Genomic DNA, 27,741 nt, shown 5'->3' with positions numbered 1-27,741 from the left:
GCACGTTTTGAAATCCACAAAAATACAATGAAAAGATTTTTTTCTTTTAATTAGCAAATTTATATAGATACTTTTGTTATATTTTTGCATAAATTAATATTGAACATTCTCAAATGCATATGCATACATATACTGACCATTCCACATAAATGGATCAAGCTATCACAGTTAAATAGTCCGTTTCCTACATCAAATTGCTGTAGATAACAAGTATTGTTCAGTCCTTAGCTTCATCCACTGAGTACTAACTCCAATCCGGAAAAAAAATGATTTTAAATCTTATCACATCGCATAAACATAGGAGCTGACGCCATGGTGATACGGCAATGAATTGACCTTGATCAAGGATGTATCCTTACAAGATGTCCTTGACCACAGTATGTCACTAGGTTTTGACTTTGACCTCTACTGTATCATTATGGCGGGATGTAATTTACCAACAAGTTGTCCTTGACCCAATGTGTGTCATTAGGCTTTGACCTTGACCTCTACTGTATCACTATGGTGAGCTCTGTTTGAACAATTTGTCCTTGACCCACTGTGTGGCACTAGAGGTTGTCCATTCTCTACTGTAGAATTATGTTTGATGACTATTTAGCCTTGTAATAATCGTTGAAGTTGAGACGCAACAACAGTTCCTGTAAATGGGGTTGGTATCCTCTTATGGCCAGCTTATTAACAACTGCAAAAATAAAACAATGGGATAATTAATTGTTTGATGTAATAATTATAATTATATTGTATTTTAGGCCAGCTTATTAACAATTGCAAAATAAAACAAGGGGATAGTTAATTGATTGATGTAATAATGATATTGTATTTTCATTTGATTCCACACGATATATAAATTCCATAAAACATAACTCAATAGGAATCTGTATGCATGTGTTTGTCTAACTTACCAAAGTCTGAATAAGAATACCTAATATTGACCATGAATGCTAGTAAAAGCACATTAATTTTTAAAGATGGCAACATTGTTTGATATGTATCATCATTTTGTTGGTATGTTAATTGTTGGAATGTTAATTGTGATAAAATCAAGAACCATCCAAAAAAAATACCCAGCAATCTGTTTTGGAGTACAAGTACACTGACCTTTGAAGAGAAAGACGGAGTACTCTCTGAAGGCTTTGTAAGTAGCTACCATACTCTGGAAGTTGGAATGAGACAGATGTCCAGTGTCCGCATCATACCGCCATTCTGCATTAACCAACTGTAGACGGAACTTCAGGATGAGGGAAAAGATGTCCTGTATGAATTTCATCACTGCTCCAGCCTTTTTGTTCAGTAAACATCTGACAAATAAAACATGCCATATCACCACAAGCTAGATCTTGAGTCATGAACTTGACATAAATATAGAATTCTAAGATCCTGCAACAGCTTACATGTAAAAAGGTGAGACAGCAAGGACACCAAAGTCGGTGGTAAGACAGGAGAGTGGAATACACACCTGAATATGGCTTTGTCCAGGTAGCTGGAGTGGACCTTGTGAAGGTCATCAAGGTTATGGACGTCGTTGTTGAGTGCCTCAGTAAACTCACACCAGGTAACATGTATGACTTGGTTGGCTATGTAACCCTGCATCACCTTCACAAAGTGCTGCATCTCCTGTCTGTGATAAGATTTATCTGACTGGTTATTTAATCTAGTTAGCTATCAGACAGGATGACAACTACAATATTCTCTTTTTTTTTTTTTTTTTTTTTTATTAACACTTCAATTGAATGATGACAAAATATCTTATACAGTATCACTTAAATTAAATTATGACAAGATATTCAATAACACTTCAATTGAATGATGACTACATATAAAATAACACTTCAGATGAATAATGACTAGATATTTGATATCACTTCAATTGAATAATGACAAAATATTTCATAACAGTTAAATTTAATGAACTACAATATTCTCTATCGTTAGCTTAAGGATGGATACACAGAATCATAGGTATCATCCCTGATAAGAAATATCAGCAGAGCAAAAATCTATTTAAGGAACCCCCTACTGGGCTTTGTTCTTCCATTTTACCTAAAACTGTGTTAATTTTATACTTATAAGGTATTGTTTTAAGACTCAATAAGTGTTAAGTGCAAAAAAAAAAAAAAAAAAAAGTCTTCAAGAAGTGCAAGGTAAAACTGGGCGTATGCCTACCTGTAGAGTTGCAGCTGACGGAATTGAGAGGAGCCTCCTGCCTTGTGGACCATAGCTACAAAAAATAAACTTCGATAATGAATAACGCAAAAATAAATACTAGAATTTTTGTCGGTATGAGAAAGGGCCTGTATGTATCGTTTGTTGATATCACAATAAAACAGGTGAATTTTCTCACTCTACATCTAGTTGATGTCATATTATAGCCAATGTCTGTGGCATGCCGTGTCGCATTTACTACCAATATAATCCAGATCGTTCCTCACTTTGAGAGTTTAAACAGAAATATAAAATGTCATCCCTTCGAGGGCAAGATTGGGAAATCTCTGCTCTCTGGGTACAGATTTTTGAAGTTGTTGAAACTTCAGCACAAATGTTATCATGAATTAAAACCTGTCTGCTTGTAAGGGTCGTGTTAAAGAAAAATTTTAGAAAATTGTACACATCATCAAGCAAATGAAGTGTATTGGATATATGTCGGTAATATATAAAGAAATGGCAAAACTCTTTTTTATTTTATATAAAGAACAGTTGTACAAGAAAATTTATTAATGTAACCAGGTAATAATGATTGTCTGGAGATATATAAACCACTCCTCAAACATAAACAAAAATCTGCTGACCGTCCCGTTTGAGTCTGTACCAGACATCTTTGAGCACCCACACAGTGCGTTTGAGCTGGAGCATGAAGGAGAAAACTTTGCTGTACTTGCTGATGAGGGAATCCGTTATCACTATGTTCAGTGGCCATGTCACCTGATATAACAAAAGACAAGTTAAAATTGACATAGCATGCTTTCTGTAAGATACAAAGCTACTTCGTGTTTAAACAGAGAATGGTTTATTACACATCATTCAATGTTATGTGTAATTCTATATTGCCATCAGTGTTTGCTCTAGACAGTGTTTGGAGCCCTTCTATTTACATGTAGTTTGAATGAGATTCCTGAAAATAACTTTGACCCTTTTTAATTTCTATGTTTCCAAAGGTTATAGTGTCATCTTAAATACAAACTATATATCATTCTTCATCTTCCAATATTTTTTCCTACCAGTACTTTTGTCAGCTATTTCAGAAACAGTCTAGGAGAATTTTTACTCATAATTATACATGTACTCCCCCACTTCGAAATTTGAACTCCTTTACAACTTCACGACCATACTGGATCCCAGTAAAATTGTGACATAGACAATGGAACCTTATGTCTTACCTTTGATGTTAATTAATTTATTGGCAAAAAGAAATCTTAGAAATTACGTGGGGAGGATTTTGTTTATTGCATTAGGACTATTCCATAATTATTTGCTTGAGGGGTGGGAGATACTTGTATTAAAATTTGATGGGTGGGGGAGTAAAGCCCCTTTTTTCTGGTATTCCTTATTCTAAAATATGTTTTGATATTTGATGGTGGAGTCTCTGAAAACATAACTCTCACACAGATAATATTGAAACAGCCCTTACTAGTATCCTATCTCCTAGAGAAAATTCATTCCATTAATTACAATGACCATTATAGGATATTATTATAAAGAGACTGATCATTTTAGTTTATGTAAGATTACCTGTCAACCAAAACCAAGATCCTTTACGATCAAATCTGAGATGATTTACCACCATGATGAAGTCAAATACATGGACATTGTTGTTAATTGTCAAAGAAAACAGCAAGTTGTTGACAAGGATGGACGCGCATTTCCAAATAGAAAATTGATGCTGAAAGATTTGAAACAACTAACCTTATATCGTAGCTCTAAACAGTCTAAAGTGTCGTGGGCTGAAACGAGAAAAGTAAAACATATTACTAGTACTGTATATAGTTTATCAACCATCATAAGACATTATAAGACACTGCTTTCAAAATATTTATCAATAAGTGTAAAACACATTTATTAGAATCCTCATCAATTGACCTTCTCACCCTCCTAAAAAGTGCCACAGGGGCTTGATAATTAACCTCAGGGTCTGACCCCTAGTTCATTAATTGTCAATAATAAGCGATCTAGGGGTTGGATCCTGGGGTCAACATTTCATTTTGGGTCATAGGATCATGTCAAGCCCCTGTGGTTAATACATGCTAGCATAAAATATTAATCTACATTTCTAGGGTATGAAGAATATATTATATTTTCTGCAAATGCAACATTTCTGGTGTGTCTAAACCAACAGGAAAATCTACTGCCATCAACATACCATTCTGTATTAGGACTTTGGGCACATATCGCAAGGCAAAACTGAGGTTGTCTGCAAATGGGTCGTCAGCATGCATAGACGATTTCAGGGCTTTATTGAGAGCACTCGTCAAAAACACAGGGTTCAACATCTCTTGGGCCTTAGGACTATTGGCAAGCTACAAAAATTAAATGTTTCATTTCTAAGATCAAATTGTAGGTAAAATACTGAAGGAAACTTATTCAATTGATATGCCCATCATTGCATACTTTGAATAAAACATGATAAAAGTTCTGCAGTGTCATCATAGCAAGCAAAAATCTTTTTTTTTTTCTCTTACACAGTTGACCTATTCACATTATACCAAAATATAAAATCCCAGACAAGAAAAAAAGAGTTTGACACAGAGTAGAATTTTCACATCCGGTCTCTGTATATATGACTTTTGACTTCTTGAATCACTAGACATCATATACACCATCAGTTGTCAGATTATCAAATGAAGTAGAATACCATACCTTTTCCAGAAGAATGTCACTGAGGATTTGGGCAAAGTCTCCATCGCCCATAAAAAGGTACCGTCTGAGAGCCTCAAAGTGGTTTTTTATGTCCAGATCCACGGTGAGGTAGTTGATCACATTGTCGTTTACCAGTGAGATCCTACACAGACAAGTAGGCCATTGGTAATAAATCATACCTGCTTGCTCTTAAATGTAAGGTCCATTTAATATGTACCTAGTATGGCAAAATGTACACCTAATTGTGTTTTACCTTTACACAACACATGCATTAGCCTTCTATCACTACTCTTTTTATATTTGTTCAGAAATAAATAAGATATTTCTGTTAGAGACTTATCAGTGATTTCTTAATATTCAAATACCACTACTTCTGTAGTAGTACAGGGTCACACTCTGTTCACATATAATACAGACACATCTTGTCCCTGGGATGCTTCCTACCAAACTATGTCAAAATCCCTTTAGCTAGCCTGAAGTAGCATATTACATTGTTAACGAAAACATGATGACGGACATCAAAATGTCTCAGAAAATTGTACCCCAATAAGATGTATCACGGATTTCTTAATTTTTGGGATACTGTTACATTGATTTTATTATTTGAATATAATCCCACAATTTGAATTTGCTAACTTAAAACCACAATTTTGCAATTTCATCATTTACAAAGCAGATAGGCTTGAAGCATGTTGTAGGCGTTACATCCATTTTTACCTGATCGGTTAACACATTTTTACCATTTACACGTACATACACTAGCTCCTGTAGGACTACAGGATTGTATAACATTGATGGGCCACAGAGAAACAACAAACTTTCCTGGGCAGACACAACAAACTTACTGAGCTAACAGAGGGGCAGTGACGGAGCGCTCCAGCAGCTGAGGGAGTGGCATGTAGCGATACATATCTACATCAGCACTCTGACTGACACCATAGTCACCAAACCTGCCATAGGCTGATAATTCCTTGGATGAGAGAAGATCTACCACAGGTGTATTGGCTGTAAATCAAATAAACAAGAAACTAAAATGGTGGCACTTCCTGTCATCATAGGGGATATTTCAGAACATTCTTTCATCATAGGGGGATATCTCATAACATTCTGTCACCATAGGGGATATCTCAGAACATTCTGTCACCATAGGGGATATCTCAGAACATTCTGTCACCATAGGGGGATATCTCAGAACAGTCTGTCATCATAGGGGGATATCTCAGAACATTCTGTCATCATAGGGGGATATCTCAGAACATTCTGTCACCATAGGGGATATCTCATAACATTCTTTCACCATAGGGGATATCTCAGAACATTCTGTCACCATAGGGGGATATCTCATAACATTCTGTCACCATAGGGGATATCTCATAACATTCTGTCACCATAGGGGATATCTCATAACATTCTTTCACCATAGGGGGATATCTCAGAACATTCTGTCACCATAGGGGGATATCTCCTAACATTCTTTCACCATAGGGGGATATCCCAGAAACAATAACTGAATACTGAAGCTTTGTACATTTTTTTAAAATATTAATTTTAAACTTTTTAACTTGCACCGTTAGATTTTAGATCAATAATATGTATCATAGGAAAATGTACAACAATTTAAAGCTTGCTTGCAGACTTACTCAAGAATTCAAAGTTGTCATCGTATGTGAACATTTGCGTGGCTGGGGAATCCATCCAAACAGGTTCTTCTCTGACATCTTCAAGTTCTGAAACAGAATCTCTGGTCTTCAAAACAGAATCTCTGGTCTTCAAAACAGAATCTCTAGCCTTCAAAACAGAATCTCTAGCCTTCAAAACAGAATCTCTAGCCTTCAACAATCATAATCGAGTCACTGTTCAAGTTAATGTTGAAAAAAAGTATCAAATGTTTGGGGGAAAATTGACAAATACAGTGTAAGTGCCATTTCTTTAAGTAAGTATACTGGTATCACCATATGGTATAGGTATTTTGGGAAAAAATCTGGATGGAAATTTTCTTATGGATATATCATAATATCTGCTCAAAATGTATAAATAAGACTTGTTTAACAACATATACAGCTTACATAATTACCCTGATAGTACTGAAGCAATCCATGTTCATCAACCTTCTTTATTTTTTTTTGGTACAAAAAATTGAACGAGGCACTTCACTTCACCATGGCCATTAGCATTTCTCTATTTTCTTACTATTAATTTTTTTCTCACCAATCCTCTTTAGATTACCTCCTTTCATTTCTCCAAACACATTAACACAAAAAAATGTCTGCTAATGGTAAAGTGAACTGCGGTTCACTTTACCATTATGGTATTTTGACCTCGGTTCATTTCAGCATGCTTCAAAATATCATGCCAAACTGAAACATTATTTTAACTTCTTTACCTTGTTGTTTGGTCTCCTGTTTGGCTTTCCTGTCACCATACAACAGCTGCTGAACTGTCGAGTCTGACGAGTGTCCATGTACATTGAACGATTTAAACTTCTGCAGTCTGTTTTCATCCTGATCGATCATTTCACTCTCCGTTGAGGCAGACATCTTGCCCATTTTGATTCCGGGCCTACTTTCCTCTACAGATTTAGACTCTGTGGTGGACGACATAGTCTTACTCATTTTAATTCGAGGTTTAATCCCAAAGTCTTTACTGAATTTTGATTCCATAGACGAATGAAACTGATCAGACCTTTTCAGTCTCGGAGCCTGGATCACAAATTCGTCCCCTAAAGAAGACATTTTGGACACATGACCAAAAGTGCTTGATTTTTTTATGAGCCACTCAGTTGATTCTGTCTGTTTAGTAATATGCATTTCTTCGCTTTTCTTTGTGCGGGGTAGATCTCTCTCCTCTGTCGACTGTTTGTTAGCATGAATGTCTGGGTTAGTCTTTCGGTGGGGCACCACTTCCTCCTGAGATTCGGTCTCCTTGGAGGCATGCCTTCCCTCGGAGAGTTTTATATGTAAGCACTCTGGATTTTCCTCACTTTCCTTATTAACATTGACGTTTTGCATCAGCCTGATGTGTGATTTGTGCGTATCATCGGGATCAGTTTCCGAGGTAGCATGTTTACCTGGGAAAACATGAATACTTGGTTTTGTAGGAGATTCATCTGTCTCAGCCGTGGCGTAAAACGAGTCACTCAAGCGTTTGCCAGTCTTCAAGGTCGGAGTTGGAGGTCGTTTTAGTGTGGGTGTAGAGGGTCGCCCAGCTGGACCGGACGGAGGAGTCGGAAGGGAGCGAGGAGACTTACTCTTCTCTGGTGATGTTTTTTCTCTTCCTTTTATCTCTGACCTATTTAACAGTAGTGGAATGAATTGAGAAAATTATGTGAAATACAGTTCAGTGTTAGGAGTGTATGTTGTCTACAAGACTAATGATTACCATACAACCAACATAAATAAAAGACAAGAATTACAGATTATAAGCAGTCTTTGAAAATGCAAGAATGAAAACAATAAAGTACAAGAATCAAGCGGAATCATAAATAAATTTCACTCTTGGCACTTTGGTTCTCTTACCACTAAAACATATAGAAATTAAGAAAAAAATTCTAACTGAATGAGCAAAAATCTAACTGAATGAGCAAAAAATCTTTTAACATCTGAAAGCACATTGTTTTTTTTGAAGGAAAGGAAAAAATTCAAATTCCACCAAGAAATTATTTAAGGGGTTATAGCCATTTCTCAAAATACACCAAAACTGTTCTTAATTACCCAAAACCTGCATCCAGGTATTCCAGATATCTTTGTTTATCAAATACCCACTTAACTGAGGATAATTAGAAGTGATAACATTTTTTTCTTTACAAAAAAATGGGGTATAACTTTGTAAATGTTTAATCAGCTACCTTTTTTGTTTTGAACAATGATATAGCAGCCAAAACACAGCCATACGGAACTTTGCTTTTGCCGGAGAAAAATTATAAAATATTCTTACTGTGGTAACTCCTGTTGAGCCCATGTAGGCATACTGGAGTCCACAGTTAGGGTGCTGGTGCCAGCTAGTCCTCGCTGTGCCCACCCTGGGAGGCGAGAGTCCTCCTCATCGGTCACAACAATGGGTCCGTCTCGCCCCTCTCCTACTGCCCAGGACGGAAGATTGGCAGTGTCTGTCATTATCTGGTCAGGTCAAGTTAGAGATGTTTAATATAAAGCAGTATATAAATTTACATTACAGTGGTAGACTTAACTGTAAAATAACATATTTAGTATAAAACCTTGAAATGCATTTTGAAGCAAATGTTTGGTAATTATGAAGCATTAGATCATCTCAAATCAGTAAGTAAAAGATCCATCTGACTGATTATTTTAACTTTACATTTAAAACTCTGTAAATTTTTTAAAGAAAGCTATAATGAGAACTTCCAGAAAATAAAGTAGTAGGCCTATGCACATTAATCTATGAAATAGAGGTGGTCCGATGGTGCAGTCTTAGCTCAACTGCATTTCACCTTGTAAGCAGTCAGGGTTTAATTCCCCGACTGGACATGGTAAGGTACAAGAATCGTCTCTCCAACCACACAGGTTTTTCCATGGGTACTCCAATTTTTTCCCACAGTAAGACCACTCACACACTTTCATTCAGACCAACAAATTTACGCTACATTTAGCTATGAAATATTCTAATAAACTCCTGGCGTCTCATTTCCGGATATTTCTACTTCTATATCACAACATGTGCGATAACAAAGCTAAGAACGAAGTAGTTTGTTACTTAATCAGATACTCACATTCTCAGGCCTTTGTGCAGTAATGGATTCCTAAAACAGGAAATTAAGTCAACAGTTTAGTCAAACAAATAATCCAGTATTGTATTGCCAGGAAAGTTCATACTATTAAAGATTGTTAATATCCCTTCAATTTCAGATTTTACACTCCAAGGATAGTGGATGTAAAATCTCCTTATTCATTAAAAGTAATATATCTCTTAGGTCAGGGTAGGATTTACTCCATTATGCCACTTAAAAATTTGTGTATCTACACTTAACTTAATGGGTATTCATATTTAAAAAGGATATTCACATGAATTTATATTTTGTTCATATTTCGCCATTGTTGATCAATTTTGAAATAGAAATATAACAACAGTATTCGATTGTTGGATTACTCATCAGATACCTTGAATAGGAATACTCACTCCTTAAAACTGGAAAACTCTACCTATCTTTGAAACTGATAAACAAATGTAAATTGCCAATCTTCTGACTTCTAAACGAATATAAATTCCCAATCTTCTAACTTATAGACAAATGTAAATTGCTAGCCTTCTGACTGATAGACAAATGTAAATTACCAATCTTCTAACTTATAGACAAATGTAAATTGTCAACCTTCTGACCGATAGACAAATGTAAATTGCCAATCTTCTGACTTCTAAACGAATATAAATTCCCAATCTTCTAACTTATAGACAAATGTAAATTGCTAGCCTTCTGACTGATAGACAAATGTAAATTACCAATCTTCTAACTTATAGACAAATGTAAATTGTCAACCTTCTGACTGATAGACAAATGTAAATTGCCAATCTTCTTTTAAACTTGTAGACAAATGTAAATTGCCAATCTTCTGACTTCTAAACGAATATAAATTCCCAATCTTCTAACTTATAGGCAAATGTAAATTGTCAACCTTCTAACTTATAGACAAATGTAAATTGTCAACCTTCTAACTTATAGACAAATGTAAATTGTCAATCTTAACTTATAGACAAATGTAAATTGTCAACCTTCTGACTGATAGACAAATGTAAATTGCCAATCTTCTGACTTCTAAACGAATATAAATTCCCAATCTTCTAACTTATAGGCAAATGTAAATTGTCAACCTTCTAACTTATAGACAAATGTAAATTGTCAACCTTCTAACTTATAGACAAATGTAAATTGTCAATCTTCTAACTTATAGACAAATGTAAATTGTCAACCTTCTGACTGATAGACAAATGTAAATTGCCAATCTTCTGACTTCTAAACGAATATAAATTCCCAATCTTCTAACTTATAGACAAATGTAAATTACCAATCCTCTAACTTATAGACAAATGCAAATTGACAATCTTCTAACTTCTAAACGAATTCAAATTCCCAATCTTCTAACTTATAGACAAATGTAAATTGTCAACCTTCTGACTGATAGACAAATGTAAATTCCCAATATTCTAACTTATAGACAAATGCAAATTGCCAGAAAGCTGTCAACCTACTGTAACAATGGAGGACTTGTCCAGCTCTGCCTGCCAGTGTACGCCGTCCTGCTGTAGAAAGTCACGTCTACTCTGTTCTAATTGTGCACGCTTGATGTGCCATAATGCTCGCTGTTCTCTCAGGGCAGCCTCCTCACTCAGCTTGCTGTAGTATTCTATCAACTCCTCTCTGACAACAAACAACATCAATAATGTTTCAGCTTGCTTGATCCTGACTAATCACACATTTTCTGTTAGCACTGTGATAATAGTGTTATTTTTGAAGCCATTAAATTTTAACAATAACTCTTTTGCCTATATGTATGGATTTGCAAAAAAAAAAAAAAAAATCATGTACAGCATGTACTTTAAAAAATAGCCAGTATACAGTTATAAATTCTTAATTCACAAAAGAATTGGGAGAGTGTGATAAGTAACAGTGAGGTACCTTGCTTTCCTTTCCAACTCTAGCTCATGTACTGTCATAGCCTCCTCTTGTTTTGTCACTCTGGCCATCATCATTTTATCTTCCTCCTTCACCTGCTCTTTCACGTCAGCTCGTCTCTGGATTACACAGTATTATGAAGTTATACAGTACAATAATTTATACTTTTAAATTAATACATTGATTGTATATTCTAGGAGTAAAATATCATCACTGTAAGATTAAGATATTTATACACGAGGTATATCATGTAAGTAATAAATAAATTTTCTTGAAGTAAAAACTGTAAATGTAGATATTAAACCTATCTCTTTGGTTTTCGATATAGTCCATCAGTCCATAAATTATACCAAATTACAGAATGGCAAACATATTATATTTAATAGTTCATACAGAGAATGGTTTCCTATTATTTCCATTATACAATTGTTTCAGCTATTAAGTTCATATTACTAGCCTAGGATGATTTCCTAAAACAAAGGTATTATTTCAAACTAAACAGAATTATAGTTTCTTATTCAATGGTACTCTGATATAAATCATATGTTGTTTCTGAAGTAGGTAATAGGCTGCTACTAAAACCAATATTTTCATTCTCTGTTTTATCTAAATTAATTCAGAGGTACCTACTTGTAAGTCTGCCTCCATCTGGTCCTTAAGAAACTGGAACTCTTTTCTTTTCTTTGCATCTTGGTTTACCTTGTTTTCCTGTATTTTGGCTGTAAATATCAATATCTATACTGTAAACATCGTAATCAAACAAAAACGATGTCTGTAAGACAAGAATGTCCTCACTCCCTAGTATATGTATCACTATTTGATGAATATCTATAAATAGTAACAGTGATCTTGACCTTGGATTTCTGAAACCAACTTCATATCGCAGGTTTTCTCTTTTATGCATATCATTTTATGAAAACCTTTATAGAATTGGTGGTGATCAAAAAATGGCAGGGAAAAAGTTGATGATTATTTACAAAAAGTCACAGTTACTGTGACCTTTGGACCTTCAGAGTTTGAAGCAGAACATTACTTAAGTGTAGTCATAATGAACATTTTGTTTAAGTTTTATCAAGTTAATCGGAGTGAGGACGGGTAAGGGATGTAATAGACTGTTGAGCATACACAATAATCATCATGGTTTTTGGTTTATTTTGTTTAACGTCCTATTAACAGCCAGGGTCATTTAAGGACGTGCCAGGTTTTGGAGGTGGAGGAAAGCCGGAGTACCTGGAGAAAAACCACCGGCCTATGGTCAGTACCTGGCAACTGCCCCATGTAGGTTTCGAACTCGCAACCCAGAGGTGGATGGCTAGTGATAAAGTGTCGGGACACCTTGACCACTCGGCCACCGCGGCCCCATCAATAATCATGAAAATATAGAAATAATACCTGAACATTTAAATTTTAATCTAGTAGAACATTGATGATGGGACACCTGTGTTTATACCAGAAACAACATTATACAGTGAAACCTGAGTTATACCGACCACTGATTTTAATGACATCCTGTATCATCTGACCATTTCCACCAGAATGGTGAGTTGCTCCACTATCCTTGCTAACACTGACTTTACCAACACACTGCCATAGTCAACTACTTGACTCTGTCCCATACAGTGTCGGTAAAGTTAGGCTTCACTGTATAATACATGTATATAGGCTTATTGCCTGGCTTATTAGTTCAATATGTCAGATACTGCAGTTTTGCTATCACTTGAACAGAGTAGAAATAAAATTTAAGTGTGTACTTCAAACATTTCATTTCAAATAAAGTGACATACTGATATCTTATCCAATTTCTTATCAAGCATGGCAAAGTTTTAAGCTATTTTAATGGGTTTTTTTTAAATTTGACTTCATTTTTATGATGTTTTTTAAACTTCATCTGTAACTCACCCTGTAGTTTCTGTATTTCCTGTGTGGCTACCTCTTTTGCTCTCTGTAACAACATTCTCTTTTCAGCCTCCTCCATCTCTAGTTTCACCTGTCTGGGGACAATAAAGATTCAAAATATCAGCAAACACCATCATTCTACACTAGAACACATTATAGTTTATACAACTCATGCTATACTTAAATTCATTATGCAGGTCTATCACTATTTCCAGTTTTCAGATTGCCTTTTTACCTCTTCTGAATATTATATCTAAATTGACATGAAATACCAGTAGCTATACATGCGAAAATTGACATGAAACTATTTTACATTTAGCGGTAGTAACACAATGATGTAAAATTAATACCATTACTATGTTACAATAAAAATAAAGTTTAGAGTTTAGTGACACGAGGACAGATACTGATTTAACAATAAAACTTCTGTTTCAGTATCTGATTTAATATAGTCAATACCTTGAGATGGTCAACTGGCGTGCTATCTGCTTCATTTTATTGACATAAAACTGACACTGGCCATCTAGACCGCCAAGCTCCTCCTCTGAGAATGTGACTGATATCCGGGGTATGTCAATGTCCGCTATGTTGCACAGAAAATTCTGAAAATGTTAACTTAATGATTAAAACAAAAGGTACATGTAAACAGGAAAATATAAACTATTAAGTAGAAATTAAGTAACAGATATTTTCTTTCTTACCTATCTTTTCTGTTATAGCGAATGTTTGTGAAACATGCATGATCCTGCTGATGCTTTGATCAAAATTATCTGAAATGGTTTCAATTCTAAATTGCCAAAAATAACTGATATTTTCAAAACTTAATGCCATAACCGAAACATTTGACACAAAAAGGAACCTCCGTACAAAAATGACAGACAGGCCGACAACTTTTCATGTCAATAACCATTCATAATATAATGTCCTCCTATATATAATCAGTGCTCCATTTCTAACAATAACACTGGAATTTCTGATAAAGTCAACTTTTTGTGGGTGAGGATTCTGGTGTTGGCAATTCCATCAGAGGCTTAAATTTGTCTTTGTGTATCCATGTATGATAACAACCACCTTATGTAAGACACACCTGTGAATTTTCTTCCCTAACAAAGTGCTGTTCTATGAAGCCTACCTGGGGGCAGCATGCCTTGAGCAGGTTAATGGATTTGCCGCAGATGAAGATATCCGAGGCCAGGTCTGCCAGGAACAGTGGTACACTCTTGGAAGCTTCACTGGCCATCAACTTATAACCATTATTCCAGTAGTTCTTGTCTGTAAATGTATCAGCATAAAAAAACATATAAGAAACATGCCTCCACGATGTGTGAGAATCAAATATATTTAGGTGAGATCTCATTTACTAGTTTGGCAAACTAATTACAGAATTATCATTTTGCTTTAATTTGTCTCACTACAACACAGAAGTCATAACAGTAAATGTTTGTAGTATAAAAAAACAAAGAATGTGGTGATAAATTATAGGGGAAAAATGAAAACCTGTCTCTGCAAACAGACAGACTACAGACCTCTGAATTGTAGATAATCAGCATGGATTTCTATCATAAACTCTCCATAGATGTCCTGACATATTCCGTGAAACACCCAGTCCTGTACAAACCTATTAACCAAAACAGAACAAAGTCCTTATGTACAGTAGAACAGTCATTAGTATTCTCAGTTTCCTGGGATACTTGGGATATCATAAAGCATATCATGACCCTATTGACTTTGATATAACGAAGTTCCACTGCACTTCAGGACATCAAAGTATTCTGCCTTGTATCCTCGATACAACTTATATCTTTAAAAGTCTTTTTATTTCACTTAGCATCCTCTGTGTTTGCTACATAGTAAAACGTAACAGTTTCATGACCTTTTTCTTGAGGACTTTTCCAGTTTAATATCTTTTTATTTTACTTAGTGCCCTCTGTGTTTGCTACATAGTAAAACTTAAGTTTTATTGCTTGAGGGCTTTTCCAGTAAAATATCTTAACAGAACCACCTAAAAAGTGATTTAATTAAAATACCATATAATGAGAAACATGTTCTCTCGTGCCCACTATGTATGTATAAGATTTAATTATTTCTGGAATCCTACTATTGGATATACAATTGTATAATTTACTGGAATAGCCATTATGATATCAAGTAAATATGAAAATAAATACCTCACTAATACAAAGTCATCAACAGTATATGATGAGAAGTTCTGACTTACACAGTGTAGGGCCCACAGGATGACTGTAGTATGGACAGCATCATGGGATAGTTGTGTGTACTGGCACACTCTAGACACTCCCGGTATACATAGCTCAGAAGGTGTACACCCTGTAACACAGAATGATGGCATGTACTCCAGAATACAAAATTCTCCAAAATATAATCTATCTACTCAACCTATAATTAATAGGTCACAAACTTGTACTCCAGAATAGAATATTCTTCAAATACAATTATCAACATAGCCTATAGTAAGGAACAAACATGTACTCTGGAATAGGACATTCATTAAAAAAGAAAATTCTCAAAAATATATCAACATTTTATAGGTGACATAAAATTAATGTTTCACAATGGTCATTTTTAGGCAGGGTCTCCTTGTAGTAGCTACCTCATTGAACAACATACAGGAGGCCTGTCGCATGACATCCAGAGCAATTACAGTAAAGTGTCTTGCCCAAGGACGCTTTCCGAGAAACACAAATTGCCACAGGTATGGACTGAATCCTTAGACTGTCTAAGACATTAAGCTGGTACTGTCAGGCCTAAATACAGAGATTTCAATCATATGGAGACAGAAATTATGTCAGGTTTTCCACAATATGATATCTTTAACCTAAGCTTTTGAAACATTTATTTGACATTAATACAAATATCAATTTATAACCCTTTTAAATGTGATTTTTACTTACTGTTGGGAAACTGTCTTCATCTTGTAGGTCCTCCATAGTAGTACATTTACATAAACTGGCAAGAAATCTGTAAAAACCAATACGCTGAAGTCAAACACGAAAATGGTTTTACTTTACTTCAAGAGTTGTTCTTAAAATGAATTGAAGAGGAAAGGGGGATGTAGGTAGGTGGGTGTTGTTTTAAATGAGGAACAACTTTGTTTTGACCCTAGGCCTACCACCCATTAATTTGCCACCCATTAATTTCATCACTTGATGAACAAGATGCATTTCAATCTTAAACAAACTTATCTCCCACCCATATATTCACAACTTGTCAATTGTTACTACCATGTTCTTACAATCATCATTTTGAAAAATGAAAACTCAAAACAAAATCTATTATAATTGATTCATGTTAAAGGGAATATTGTATGAAGGGGCTAGATATATATCTTATCATTAAATATACCCCAATTGGTTGAAAATTTGCTGGCAGGTAAACTGGAGTCGCAGCAGTGAGATGTTTGGCGGTATGGAGAGTATAACACCTCTGTAGTACTGTAGGTACTTCCTAATGGCCCCACAGAAAGCCTGATACACCAGGCCCTTGCTGTAGAATGAGTCGATGAACGGAGGCAAGGAGAACTTCACTAGGAGGTTGTAATATGTACCACACACCATGAAATCGTGCGAGACTCGACGAAGGCACTCGGGTGTCATTCCACTGATGTATACCCCTTCCATCATCTCAAAGGATTGAGTTTCCTGATAAAAATCACAGACAAAATGTCAGTCAAATTATCTAATATATCTTTAAGAATATGACCAATGACCACACACATTGGACATCAATTAATAGAAAATAAAATTTTGTGAGATATGAATTTTATTTTACTGGTGTGGAGATCAAATAATTTAATTCCTGATATTGAATCATGGAATTAGATATTTTTTATTTGATATTTCAAAATTCAAATTCCTTTTTTATTAGGTTGCTTGAAACACAACAACAGAAAGAGATATTTGCAAACATAGAATTATTTAACATGAATAGTAAGTGCACAAATATCTGATATTAAGCTTAAACGGTTTGGTACTTTGTTTACAACTTGTTTGTAAGTAAATGGGAATCTATTCATATAAGCTATAGAAACCCCTGAGGACCTACAGGAAGAAGCTGGTAGGTGGAGGAGGGTACTCCAATCATCATGTTGATAACGTCTCTGACAATATCTTTCTGTCTCGTCACACGCAGAGTAGGTGGTGACACTGATGGACATAGAATTGATAGTTCCTTAACCTTCATGCTGTACCACATGTCTAGACCAATGGGCCCTGCTTCAGAGAGGTAGGGTCGGTCCAGTCCGCTTTCCTGGTTCACTGAATACAATCAAAAAGTTATGTCAACACAACTAAACCCTTCATATATTTTGAAAATATCTTAAAAGTTTTCTTAAACTGAAGCTTATTAATCTTTAGAAACCACTTATAATTGCAGGTATCAAAATATTTCCGTCAGATATATCTTTTCCTTGGACTTAACATGGAGCAAGATAATACATACCGACCTCGTGTTTCCCATCTAAAGTGTTTACTAGGAGTGAATTCAAGTGCTTCCTCCCAAATGGAGCACCCTACAGCAGAATCTGAGTCGCTGATGTAGCTGAGAGATTTAGAACCTTCCAGCTGCCGTAGTTGGATACTGCCTGTTATATCCATACTCTGGACAGCACTGTCATCTTCTTCTGAAGACTGAAAGCAAGCATAGTACATATACAGTGCATTCCGCTTAATCGGGTTGCCTATTTGCGGGGACTTTTTACCCGATTAACCGACTTACCCGATAAGCCGAAATGCACGTCGCCATCTTGGATTTGGTCCGTAATGGTAGTCAGACTTGGGTCGATTTTGGATGAAAATATTTGCGTTATTATTGTTAATAAACGGTGTTTTTGTTTGTGCTTTTACTGATGTCAAATTGTCAGATTACTATTACTAATTGTATAAAAATGTGTGTATTAAAATAACAAAACCTTAATGATTTTCTTATTCGCGGCACAGTACAATCGTAGCACCTCAAATCGGGGGGTCATACATCCCTGTTTCATCCGTGTGTTCCTAATTTGACATACGATCTAAGGACTCGCCGACAATTACATCTAAAATCATTTATGTTTATCATAGAGACATTCTTATGTTCGCTTTGAAGTTTAAAATATTCCATATTATTTCCAATTACCAAAGCACAGAGATCGGAGAAACCGAGTTTATTTAGGTCGTTTCCTGTGGTATAAATTTATACGAACTTGACACTGGCAGTCACTGATAAAACAACACGAAATCCAATGTAATGTTTTTATTAACCAGTTCTAATCCTAACCTGAATAGGAATTATGAGCTAACGTCGGGCGTCTGTCATTTTACTGCTCGCTACTGATTTTTAACTCACCTGTGTATCGGTGTCGTCACATTTCCCCGTGGCGAACCCCTCACTTTGGATTCGCCACATACAGTAAGCGGTGATATCAATCGATCTGTAGCAATATCAGACCCAGGTAAAAACCTATTGTTTTGGTTTTTGCTTCAAAGATTTTATATCCCAGACGTAAAAGTTTAATTGTCTAGTCGCTTAATTATGCTTTTAAAACCCCATTACGTTTTGCCTGCTGCTGACTCTAAAAATAACATTTAATTTTACCCACAATTCTTAGTCGACTTCCTGTTGGGGAAAAACCACACGAGGCAGAATCAACAACAACACAGTTCTGAACATGACAAAACCCCGACATAACATTACCGTTTAAGGTAATATTTAACTGTTTTTTGACATTTGAACCATCAAAATTACACTATTTGTTGATAAATGTCTAAAACTTAAAGAAATACGCGATGACTTTCGTGAAAATCGGAGCATTTCTATTTTTTGTCCCGATTGTTCTATTCGAATAACCGAAAAATACGACTTTTCCAACCCAATTAAACGAATTTTTTTAACATGATTTAAGAGAAAATGGTTTTGGTTTTTAAAATTTTACCCAATTAAACGAAATACCCGATTAAGCGTTACCCGATTAAGTGGAATGCACTGTATATATATATATATTATATATACAGAAATTTTTAGAGGACATCAATTTACATTTGGCTTTTTTAAGTGGTTAAATTGGTCAAAGTTAGTATGTTTGCTGGATTTATCACCCCGTGAATAGCCAGGGCCATTTTGAGGCAGGGACTCATTGTAGTAGTTGGTGACTACCTCATACACTGAACAACATACAAGGGGTCTGTCGCATGCTATCCAGAGCAATTAGGGTAAAGTGGACAAAGGACACAACCACGACAGCACAGACCGGCCCAGTTTCCCAGAGAAACACACTGACACGAGTAGAGCTCGTCGAAGCATGCACCTCAGATTTTCTCCCGAGATTAAATGGCATGTGCTCTTACAGCTGAGCTATTGCTGTGCTCTATGAGTACGATGTGTTTTTAAAAGGAATAGATAGGTACCTGAGTCCTGCTGCTGTAGGAAACTTTGGGTATCCGCACATCAAACATCCTACAAAACAAAATTTATCTATTAGTACAGATTGAAAAACATTCTATACGGAAAAGTTCAAATCATTCTCATGTAATTAATGCCTGTATCTTCAATTTGAAATGAAACCTATTCTTCAAGAAATAGGATAGAAACCCTAAAGACTCTAACTAATGTAGAAACTGTGCATTTCAATTGTACAGGAACTAAACTTGAACATTTGTGTATTACTCGTTTGTTTACATATCAATTAGTATGACCACAGATTTGTAAAACTTCAATCAATTTAAATGAATGCTGGTTTTTTTACAACAAATACAACACAAGTTATATCAACTTATACAGATATATAAATCATCCTTGTTGACCAGGAAGCCAAAGAGTGAAAAGCATGTGCCTTACCAACTATGCCACAATATCCAATGAGAGTTTAGGGACTTACCCACTGTCCTCTGGGTCCACCAGGTCAGGTAGTTGTAATCTGTCCTGTAGTGTCATTGTCTGGCTCTGTACGAGTCCCCCAAACAGTGAACCCCTACACTGCTTCTCATAGCTGTCATCTAAATAACCCTGAAAAACAGGTAACAACATCAACTGTACAAGTCCCCCAAACAGTGAACCCCTACACTGCATCTCATAGCTGTCATCTAAATAACCCTGAAAAACAGGTAACAACATCAACTGTACAAGTCCCCCAAACAGTGAACCCCTACACTGCATCTCATAGCTGTCATCTAAGTTACCACGAAACAGTCAACAGATTTACCATCTCAACTATTTTGGTTGTCTCTCATAGCTGTCTTGCATATGTTGTATTCAATCATGACTTCTGGCTTTTATCAAATGCACATTCTTATTCATGGCTGAAAATGTCCTGTTTTAGACCTGCAGACAATTTTCAGTAATTTTTCACAGAATTTTTTTCAGGCAAGTCCAGAACACCAGTTCCGAATTTTTTAATGAGTGTCAATACTAAAAGATTTAGTGGGTACACAAAATATACTTTATGTACTTCCTCAGGAAAAGCAGGAGTCTAGGATTCAAATATCTGCATCCAAAAATTAACCGATTCATTGTATAAGATTTTCATAGTGCCATCACAATTAAGGTATACTAACTACACTTTCCACTTACCTTGATGTTAAAGAGACCCTGACCAGATAAACTCTCCCCAGGAGTCAGACAGAAGATCTGTAAATACAACGGGTACATGATTACCATCACACCATACGATTCAAGGCCATCACAAGAATAGTATAGTAGATTATAACTGTTTGTTTTTACCTTAGATTAGTGCCATAATTATAAGTGTAGGTATGTTTACTGACAAATATAATCAGACATATCAAGATATTTTGCTTACCTGAAGTCCTTTATCTTGAAACTGCAGTGGCTCTGCTTCAAACAGCAAGCTAAAACAATCCAGTCATATACAGTTATCTAAGTCAAAATCTGATTTTGTTTTAGTTTTTTGATTTTTTATTACACACAGGACTTTTCCTCATTGGATTGGGATGGGGCCTTATTGCCTCATTTTGAAAATAAAATTTGTGAATTGGGAAACATTTCTTTTCAGGAGTAATCTTCCCATTACCAGCCCCAAAAATCCTTGACACATGTGGCATAGTTTATATAAGGAAAGTTCATGTGCATATCATGATCCTGATGACCTTCAGTAAAATCCAACAGAACTACAGTGATCACCATTGCCTGTTTTAACGTGGCGGCCCGCCACGCTTAGCTGGGTACCCGCCACGCTTACACAACCAAATTCACTCGATCCGCCACGCATGTAATTGTTACCTCACACCCCTATTTTGTATCGATTTCAAGCAGAAAACTGACCCGTTTCTATAGTGTCCGATACTCATTACCTATGGCCCCTGTTTTTACAGGTGAACTAGGCCTAATTGACGATTTGCGATCTCGGTAAGGTGCCTCACCGTTATGTTTTGATACGGTCGACTGATCTCTTGATCACACCTATATCGATGGTGACAATTAATTAATAGTAGGTGTACTGTTCTGACCATGGGAACAGATGTGAGTGTATGGTTTCAGTCGATCGGGACATCAAAGAAAATGTTACCATCGTCTACATCGGAAAAACCGACGGTCCGATAAGATTTTTTTTTCTCACAAGAATTAATATTCAGCTGGGATAATCAAACTGATAATATCAATACCTAAGCCGATGTTTGAGAAGCATTGATACATTTTTGAAAACTTTATGGCAATGTCACCATGAAGAGAGGAGTATCAGCTCCTTTTTTGGAACACCATGTGAACGACATGCGATCGCGACAACCGATCTAGCAAACCTGCAGCCAACAGACTGAAATCTGATATATCGCGCAAGCCACGGCTACATAAATGCGCATGGATTAATTGTGTATGAAGATGACCAAGGTAAGCTTACAATTAACCTATATTTGATTTGCTAGATAATGATAATAATCTAATGAATATTTCGTGCATTGGTTTTCTTGTCACTTGCTATTTTTAGAAAGTACTATTAGAGTGATCTCCCTTCCAAAAACGATCTCGAAACGTCCAATAATATAAATAATCTCAGAATCTCTCCTAATGTATCTCGGTATTTATTATTTGATAAGTGTTTAGTTTAGTTTAAACATATTTTATTGACATAAAATGACAAAGGGATTGGTCGGTAAGTTTTGCCAACTTATTGATGATAAGTGTTATCTAGGTATTTGATTTTCTTTAATTATTATTAAATAAAGATAAGTTAATTAGCACCTAAAGTATATACAATGTGTAATTAAAAAATAACATGTACATTTGTAATGAATATGTACTAGATTCTAATTTGATGTTATTTGTTTTGTTTGTTTTTTTCCAAAGATTTATTGATGGTTTTAATTGTTTTGCTTATTACAAATTTGTAGGAATAAGAAGTTCATAATTATAATATGGTAATGACCACAATAAGATTCATTAAGCTTTTCAAAAATATTTATTTATTTATTTATTTATTACCACCAGCAGGAACAGGCTCTCTCAGAGGATCTTGAACTCTCTGATGATGGTGTTTACCCAGGGAGTTCCCTACAAGAAAGCTGCTTCTTTCTAGAAGGGACTGTGCAACAGCAGAATGTTTATGTCATTTGGAGAGACAAATTGTGTTTGGCTTCAATTGTTCATAGTGAAGACTATTTTCAGGAGAAAATTATAGTGACTGTGTTGAATTGATATCTTAATTGAAATTATATTGTGGCTTTTGCATTGCTTTAAATACTTTATATATTCTTATATTATGTCCAGTAAAAGTTGCCATTGAGTTTGATTTGTAGATGCTGTATCATAGATATAATAGTTGCTATTAATATGTTCACTGATAATATTATAGTGCAATTTATGAAATTAATAATTGAAATGTTTTAACTTATAATACTTGACAATGCAATATGATCTTGATGTGAATGTTTATCATATTTATAACAGTAAAAGATGCTATTTGAGTTTGTTTTATTCAATGTTATATTAAAGAACAGCGAGTTGGAATTGAGATTGAAATGGTTTTGTGAAAATAAATTGATGATTGTTTAAATGAGGAATGTATGTTTGTAGTTTTTTAAAGTAATGGTATAAGCTGTTATTTTGTTTTAATTTACACGATATTTATGACATAGAGTGAGCAAATGATTAAAATGCATATTTATTTAGAACTAAATCAAACAACATAATTAAATCTCTATTCTTAATGTCATAATTGATGATGTTTCTTGAAACCTCGCCCGCGAGGCTGCATGACATCCACAAAAGTACATGTTCAGAAAAAATTGTCAAAAAATTTTCCTCCACCCATCATTTTGAAATTGTGGTGATCCCTGAACTAGCATGGCTTACCTGGGGAAATGCATGTAGAACTTGTGGTCTGGTCTATAGACACTGGTGTCCCCATACAGCATTGGTCCTGAGGGTAACACCCCCATTTCATCCTATCATAATACAATCATTTCATTAAGTTGGAAGTTATAGAGTAGTCATACAATATTAGATGTTGTTGCAAATTTAAATAATAATAAAATAAGTACTAACAATGAAATACCAAACGACGTACACCAATAACATGTATAATACTGAAAGCATCATGATGTGTAAACATTCCCTGTAACATAATTTCTATAGTATAGTATATATAAGTGTATCATTATTTTTCTGCTGGTATTAATGCTGATATTTCTACCAACTTCTTATTCTTATTCTATATCACAACTCACTTTATCTACTGACTTGGGCAGGTGTTGTGTCTCATACCCCATGACAGCTCTGCACTCTTGTGGACCAGTGTCGGCCAACAGTACGAGGAATTTGAGGATGGAACGCATATCTGATTCATTTTCTGATGAACAGAGAGAACAGACCAAGAAATATTACACAATTTTGTATCAAACAAAGTTTTTAAGCTACCAGGTATAGAATTCTGAACAATCCTAACACTTTATCTTTAAAACATAAATGTAGGCAAAGTCAAAATCCTGAAATAGTGGTATTAGATACACCTTCACTAGCCAATTGTGTTTAGTACAATACTTTTCAAAAAAAGTACTTTTCAAAAAAGTAAAGGAGAGTAACATATTGAACACACTTGTATTGGATGAAAATCACTCATTGATTATGACCCAAACACTTATGCATATGACAATGTACCTGGTATATGTAAGAGATCCAATGTTTTAAACTGTTATTTAACTAGTAAATTTATAAAACAACGTGATTACCTTTACTGTCATTGCTGACATCAGCATTGCCGATGTTTACTAAATTTTCAAGCAATTCTTCAAGTCTGTTTGCATCATCATACTGGCGTTTACACCTCAGGTCATAGGCATAGCTAAGTACATGTACACGCTCGTCTTCTACATGGTTATTCAGTGAGGAAATCTGCCACTGCCATCTTTAAACATCAACATTCGTATTAATTACATTTCTATTAGCCAGTTTATCAACATCTATATAATATCCATCATGTCCTTAACTACTTTTTCAAAAACATATAAAATACGTACTGTACAACCAAATTTCTACCCAAGCACATGTACATAAGATGGATTTTTTCATGCAATCAAGAATTTTTGGGGCCAAATTCATTAATGAAACCGTACACAGTATATATATTCGTTAGTACAGACTGCTGTATTGTACATGGTAAGTCAGTGCTAATGGATCGCAAATCACAAATGCAATATATATATATTATCATACAAAATATGTTTCGTAAAAAAAAACATTACCACTATAACTTGTGTTGCTGTATTGTACATGGTAATATAAGTCAGTGCTAATGGATGGCACATCACAAATGCAATATATATAATCATACAAAATATGTTTCGTAAAAAATTACATTACCACTATAACTTGTGTTCGATGTTTGAATGGTATTGGATAGGATCAAGATCACTTAGATCAGGGTGGTCATGTGGCTCAGTGGTAATCTCATCGTCTTTTAAGAAGATTACCAGTTTGATTCCCTAAGAAAAGGTATTGTCGTCACTTGCCTGACCATATATATTTCCTCCTGGTCCAAGGTTGGGTACTCTGATTTTACCCCACAGTAATATAACCCCCCTAACATATATACCAACAAGAGTGATTACTATCGAACATTACAGCTCTTTCCCACAATTACTCTAAAAAAAATTAAAATTTTACGAGATCAAAATGCACACAGTAGAATTTACCTTCCTTGCATCAATTCCGAAACTTTGTTTCTCACATACCTTATTGGTCCAACCAGATAAGCAAATATTGTTTCATATGCCTTCCTCTTCAGTCGTTTCTGTATCTCTGCCTTTGATAGAGTCGGCTGTTTAAGGAAAGCCCTCTTTTGGTCATGTGTATGCAATACACAAAGCTGTTTAATCAAGGCAGTTACACTGTCTTCTAAGGTAGACATCACCTCAACAAATCACATTTTCTGTCACAATGAAATTTTCTTCATGATGTTCATCTGATCCCAGTGAGTTGCATCTGTTCTAGAAATGAAAACAGGGCTAACTCTTATAATAACTGGTACATGATGTATATTGGGTGTACTTAATTGTAAAATAAAAAGCTGTCTCGTAAAGACTCGAAATTGACCTTTTTAAAGGATTACATACATGATACAGTCTTTCTAATTTGGTTGTTAGGACCATAAGCACTTGTATCTGGTAATTATTTTTTTAACATCCAACAGCATGGATATGTACTATAAGTACAGATATGTGTACATATCAAGGATATATGTTAGATTTTAACTGTGGGGTGTTATTACCAGATACAATGTCATGTTGGGCACAATCCCACACATGGGTATACCTATGTAATAGTCCTGGATTTGAGTAACAGATACTATTTGAGTAATAAATTATAAGTTACTCAAATACAGGATAATCTAAAATAAAAATGCATAAATTTCTTTTACACCTTTGTAACCAAAAATGGTGTCAAATTTTGAACATCACCCTATAACCAAAGCAACATTGTACATTTTTACACAAAAAGAGATTCAGTCTGTGTTTTTGCAAAAGTCATAAACTTTATCACCTTATTTGACTTTCTAAATTAATACAGAACACTCATAAATTCATGCTCACCTTTAACATTTGCACTAAATGCTTCCAATGGCTTTACACTAGACAATGTAGAACAAAGATACTGAATTGGCATTTAAGCCCAGGTAACAGATATGAACAGTTTAGAGTTACCTATGTAGTTTTTGCCTACAGGAACTATTGGTCCTCTATAGGCAGCTCAGAGTTTTGAATTAATGCTGGATAAGTCATGGTCCTTTCAGTATCTGGCCCATAGCTGGATATGTGATGAAACCCGAGTGGATGGTTCTACCATATAGTTGTTGCACTAAATGCTCCCAATGGCAATACACTGTATATCACACAATAGCCATTGGGAACATTTAGTGCAACTTACATTACTAGTTCTTGTGCAAATATATATATAGTGTCACATTGATTATTGAACCATGCTTAAACGAAAACGATGACGCTCTTTTGTCACAAATACAAAGAAAAACATATGTATTTCAATTTAAAATTACTGTATATATCATGCATTTGGTTATGAGTAACTTATTTATTACTCAAAAGTTTCTGTCACTCAAATCCAGGGCTATACTACTACTATCAAAGCGGAGCCGTGTGTGCATGTCCAACCTGTATGTTTATATGTTAGGACCTACATTCGTGACCAAAATTATTATTCGATTCAGGATTACGTGAAATGAAACGATATCTTTTCTGGACACAAAAATATAATTGGCAAAGAGATGGCGAACAAAAAATCCCCGAATAAACAAACGGTCGAAGTGTTTTTTAAATGTTTCATTGTTTGGAGGATACTTCCTATATCAATGAAAAGTATGCCAGATCGCAGATTTCATTGAAAATGGAACAAGAAGCCAAATATAATGGCGAATGGGTTGTTGATACTAGAATTACCAAATACCGGCAATAAACTCACCATAATATAACAAGCACACACAAATCATCCCGCGGTAAAGTAAACAGGAAGTGAAGTCGACCTTTCTAAAATTCGAGTTGATATGATATGCTAATGCGACTTTTTTATTTTATTTATCCTATCTAAACAAGTCGATGGTCCATTATCTTGAAAAATATTATCACAGAACAAACTAGAAAATATTGAATAAATAAATAAATAAATTTGTTTTCCACTGTCAAAGACGTATAATGCCACTGTGTAGCTCAGTAATCTAGTAACAAGAGGTTCAGTAGGCCTAAAGTGTTCACCTGTTGAATAGTTATCTGGTAATGAATGACGTTATATATTAAATTCTATTTAGGTGACTTTGGAAAATACGCTAGTATTGATTCATTATATTCACAGGATTTTGGGATTATTCTATACAAATGTTATTTTAGCATATCATCCCAGCATGCTAGTCGTAATAT

The 27,741-nt window shown here is 35.0% G+C and overlaps 1 protein-coding gene across 1 annotated transcript; it reads right to left on the bottom strand.

Annotated features, from left to right (window-relative positions):
- Positions 1–32: 32 nt before the first annotated feature.
- LOC117315380 (gamma-tubulin complex component 6-like) lies at positions 33–27,413 on the bottom strand. Its single transcript, XM_033869578.1, has 34 exons — positions 27,290–27,413; positions 25,549–25,803; positions 24,547–24,722; positions 24,046–24,167; positions 23,672–23,763; positions 21,165–21,213; positions 20,936–20,992; positions 20,244–20,371; positions 19,774–19,822; positions 17,835–18,018; positions 17,435–17,646; positions 16,736–17,031; positions 16,285–16,351; positions 15,591–15,700; positions 14,899–14,990; positions 14,505–14,644; positions 13,832–13,974; positions 13,376–13,467; positions 12,107–12,195; positions 11,480–11,595; positions 11,053–11,221; positions 9,578–9,607; positions 8,785–8,966; positions 7,235–8,139; positions 6,492–6,578; positions 5,697–5,856; positions 4,852–4,993; positions 4,355–4,511; positions 3,901–3,938; positions 2,787–2,919; positions 2,164–2,218; positions 1,457–1,618; positions 1,099–1,298; positions 33–682 (listed from the first exon to the last, which is right to left on the bottom strand). The coding sequence occupies exons 2-34, from the start codon at positions 25,722–25,724 to the stop codon at positions 591–593; spliced, it is 4,902 nt and encodes a 1,633-aa protein (XP_033725469.1). The 5' UTR covers positions 25,725–25,803; positions 27,290–27,413; the 3' UTR covers positions 33–590.
- Positions 27,414–27,741: the final 328 nt, after the last annotated feature.

The sequence above is a fragment of the Pecten maximus genome, chromosome 1, assembly GCF_902652985.1.
Source record: "Pecten maximus chromosome 1, xPecMax1.1, whole genome shotgun sequence".
NCBI lineage: Eukaryota > Metazoa > Mollusca > Bivalvia > Pectinida > Pectinidae > Pecten > Pecten maximus.
The sequence above is the reverse complement of the archived record's forward strand: the minus strand, read 5'-3'. Positions and strand labels throughout refer to the sequence as shown.

Coding starts and splice junctions, on each gene's coding strand:
- LOC117315380 (XM_033869578.1), bottom strand. CDS start 25,724: ATGTCTACCTTAGAAGACAGTGTAACTGCCTTGATTAAACAGCTTTGT. Junction 17,647..17,834: donor CTTTAGATGGGAAACACGAG/GTCGGTATGTAT, acceptor GATTGTATTCAG/TGAACCAGGAAAGCGGACTG. Junction 13,975..14,504: donor TCAAGGCATGCTGCCCCCAG/GTAGGCTTCATA, acceptor TAACATTTTCAG/AATTTTCTGTGCAACATAGC.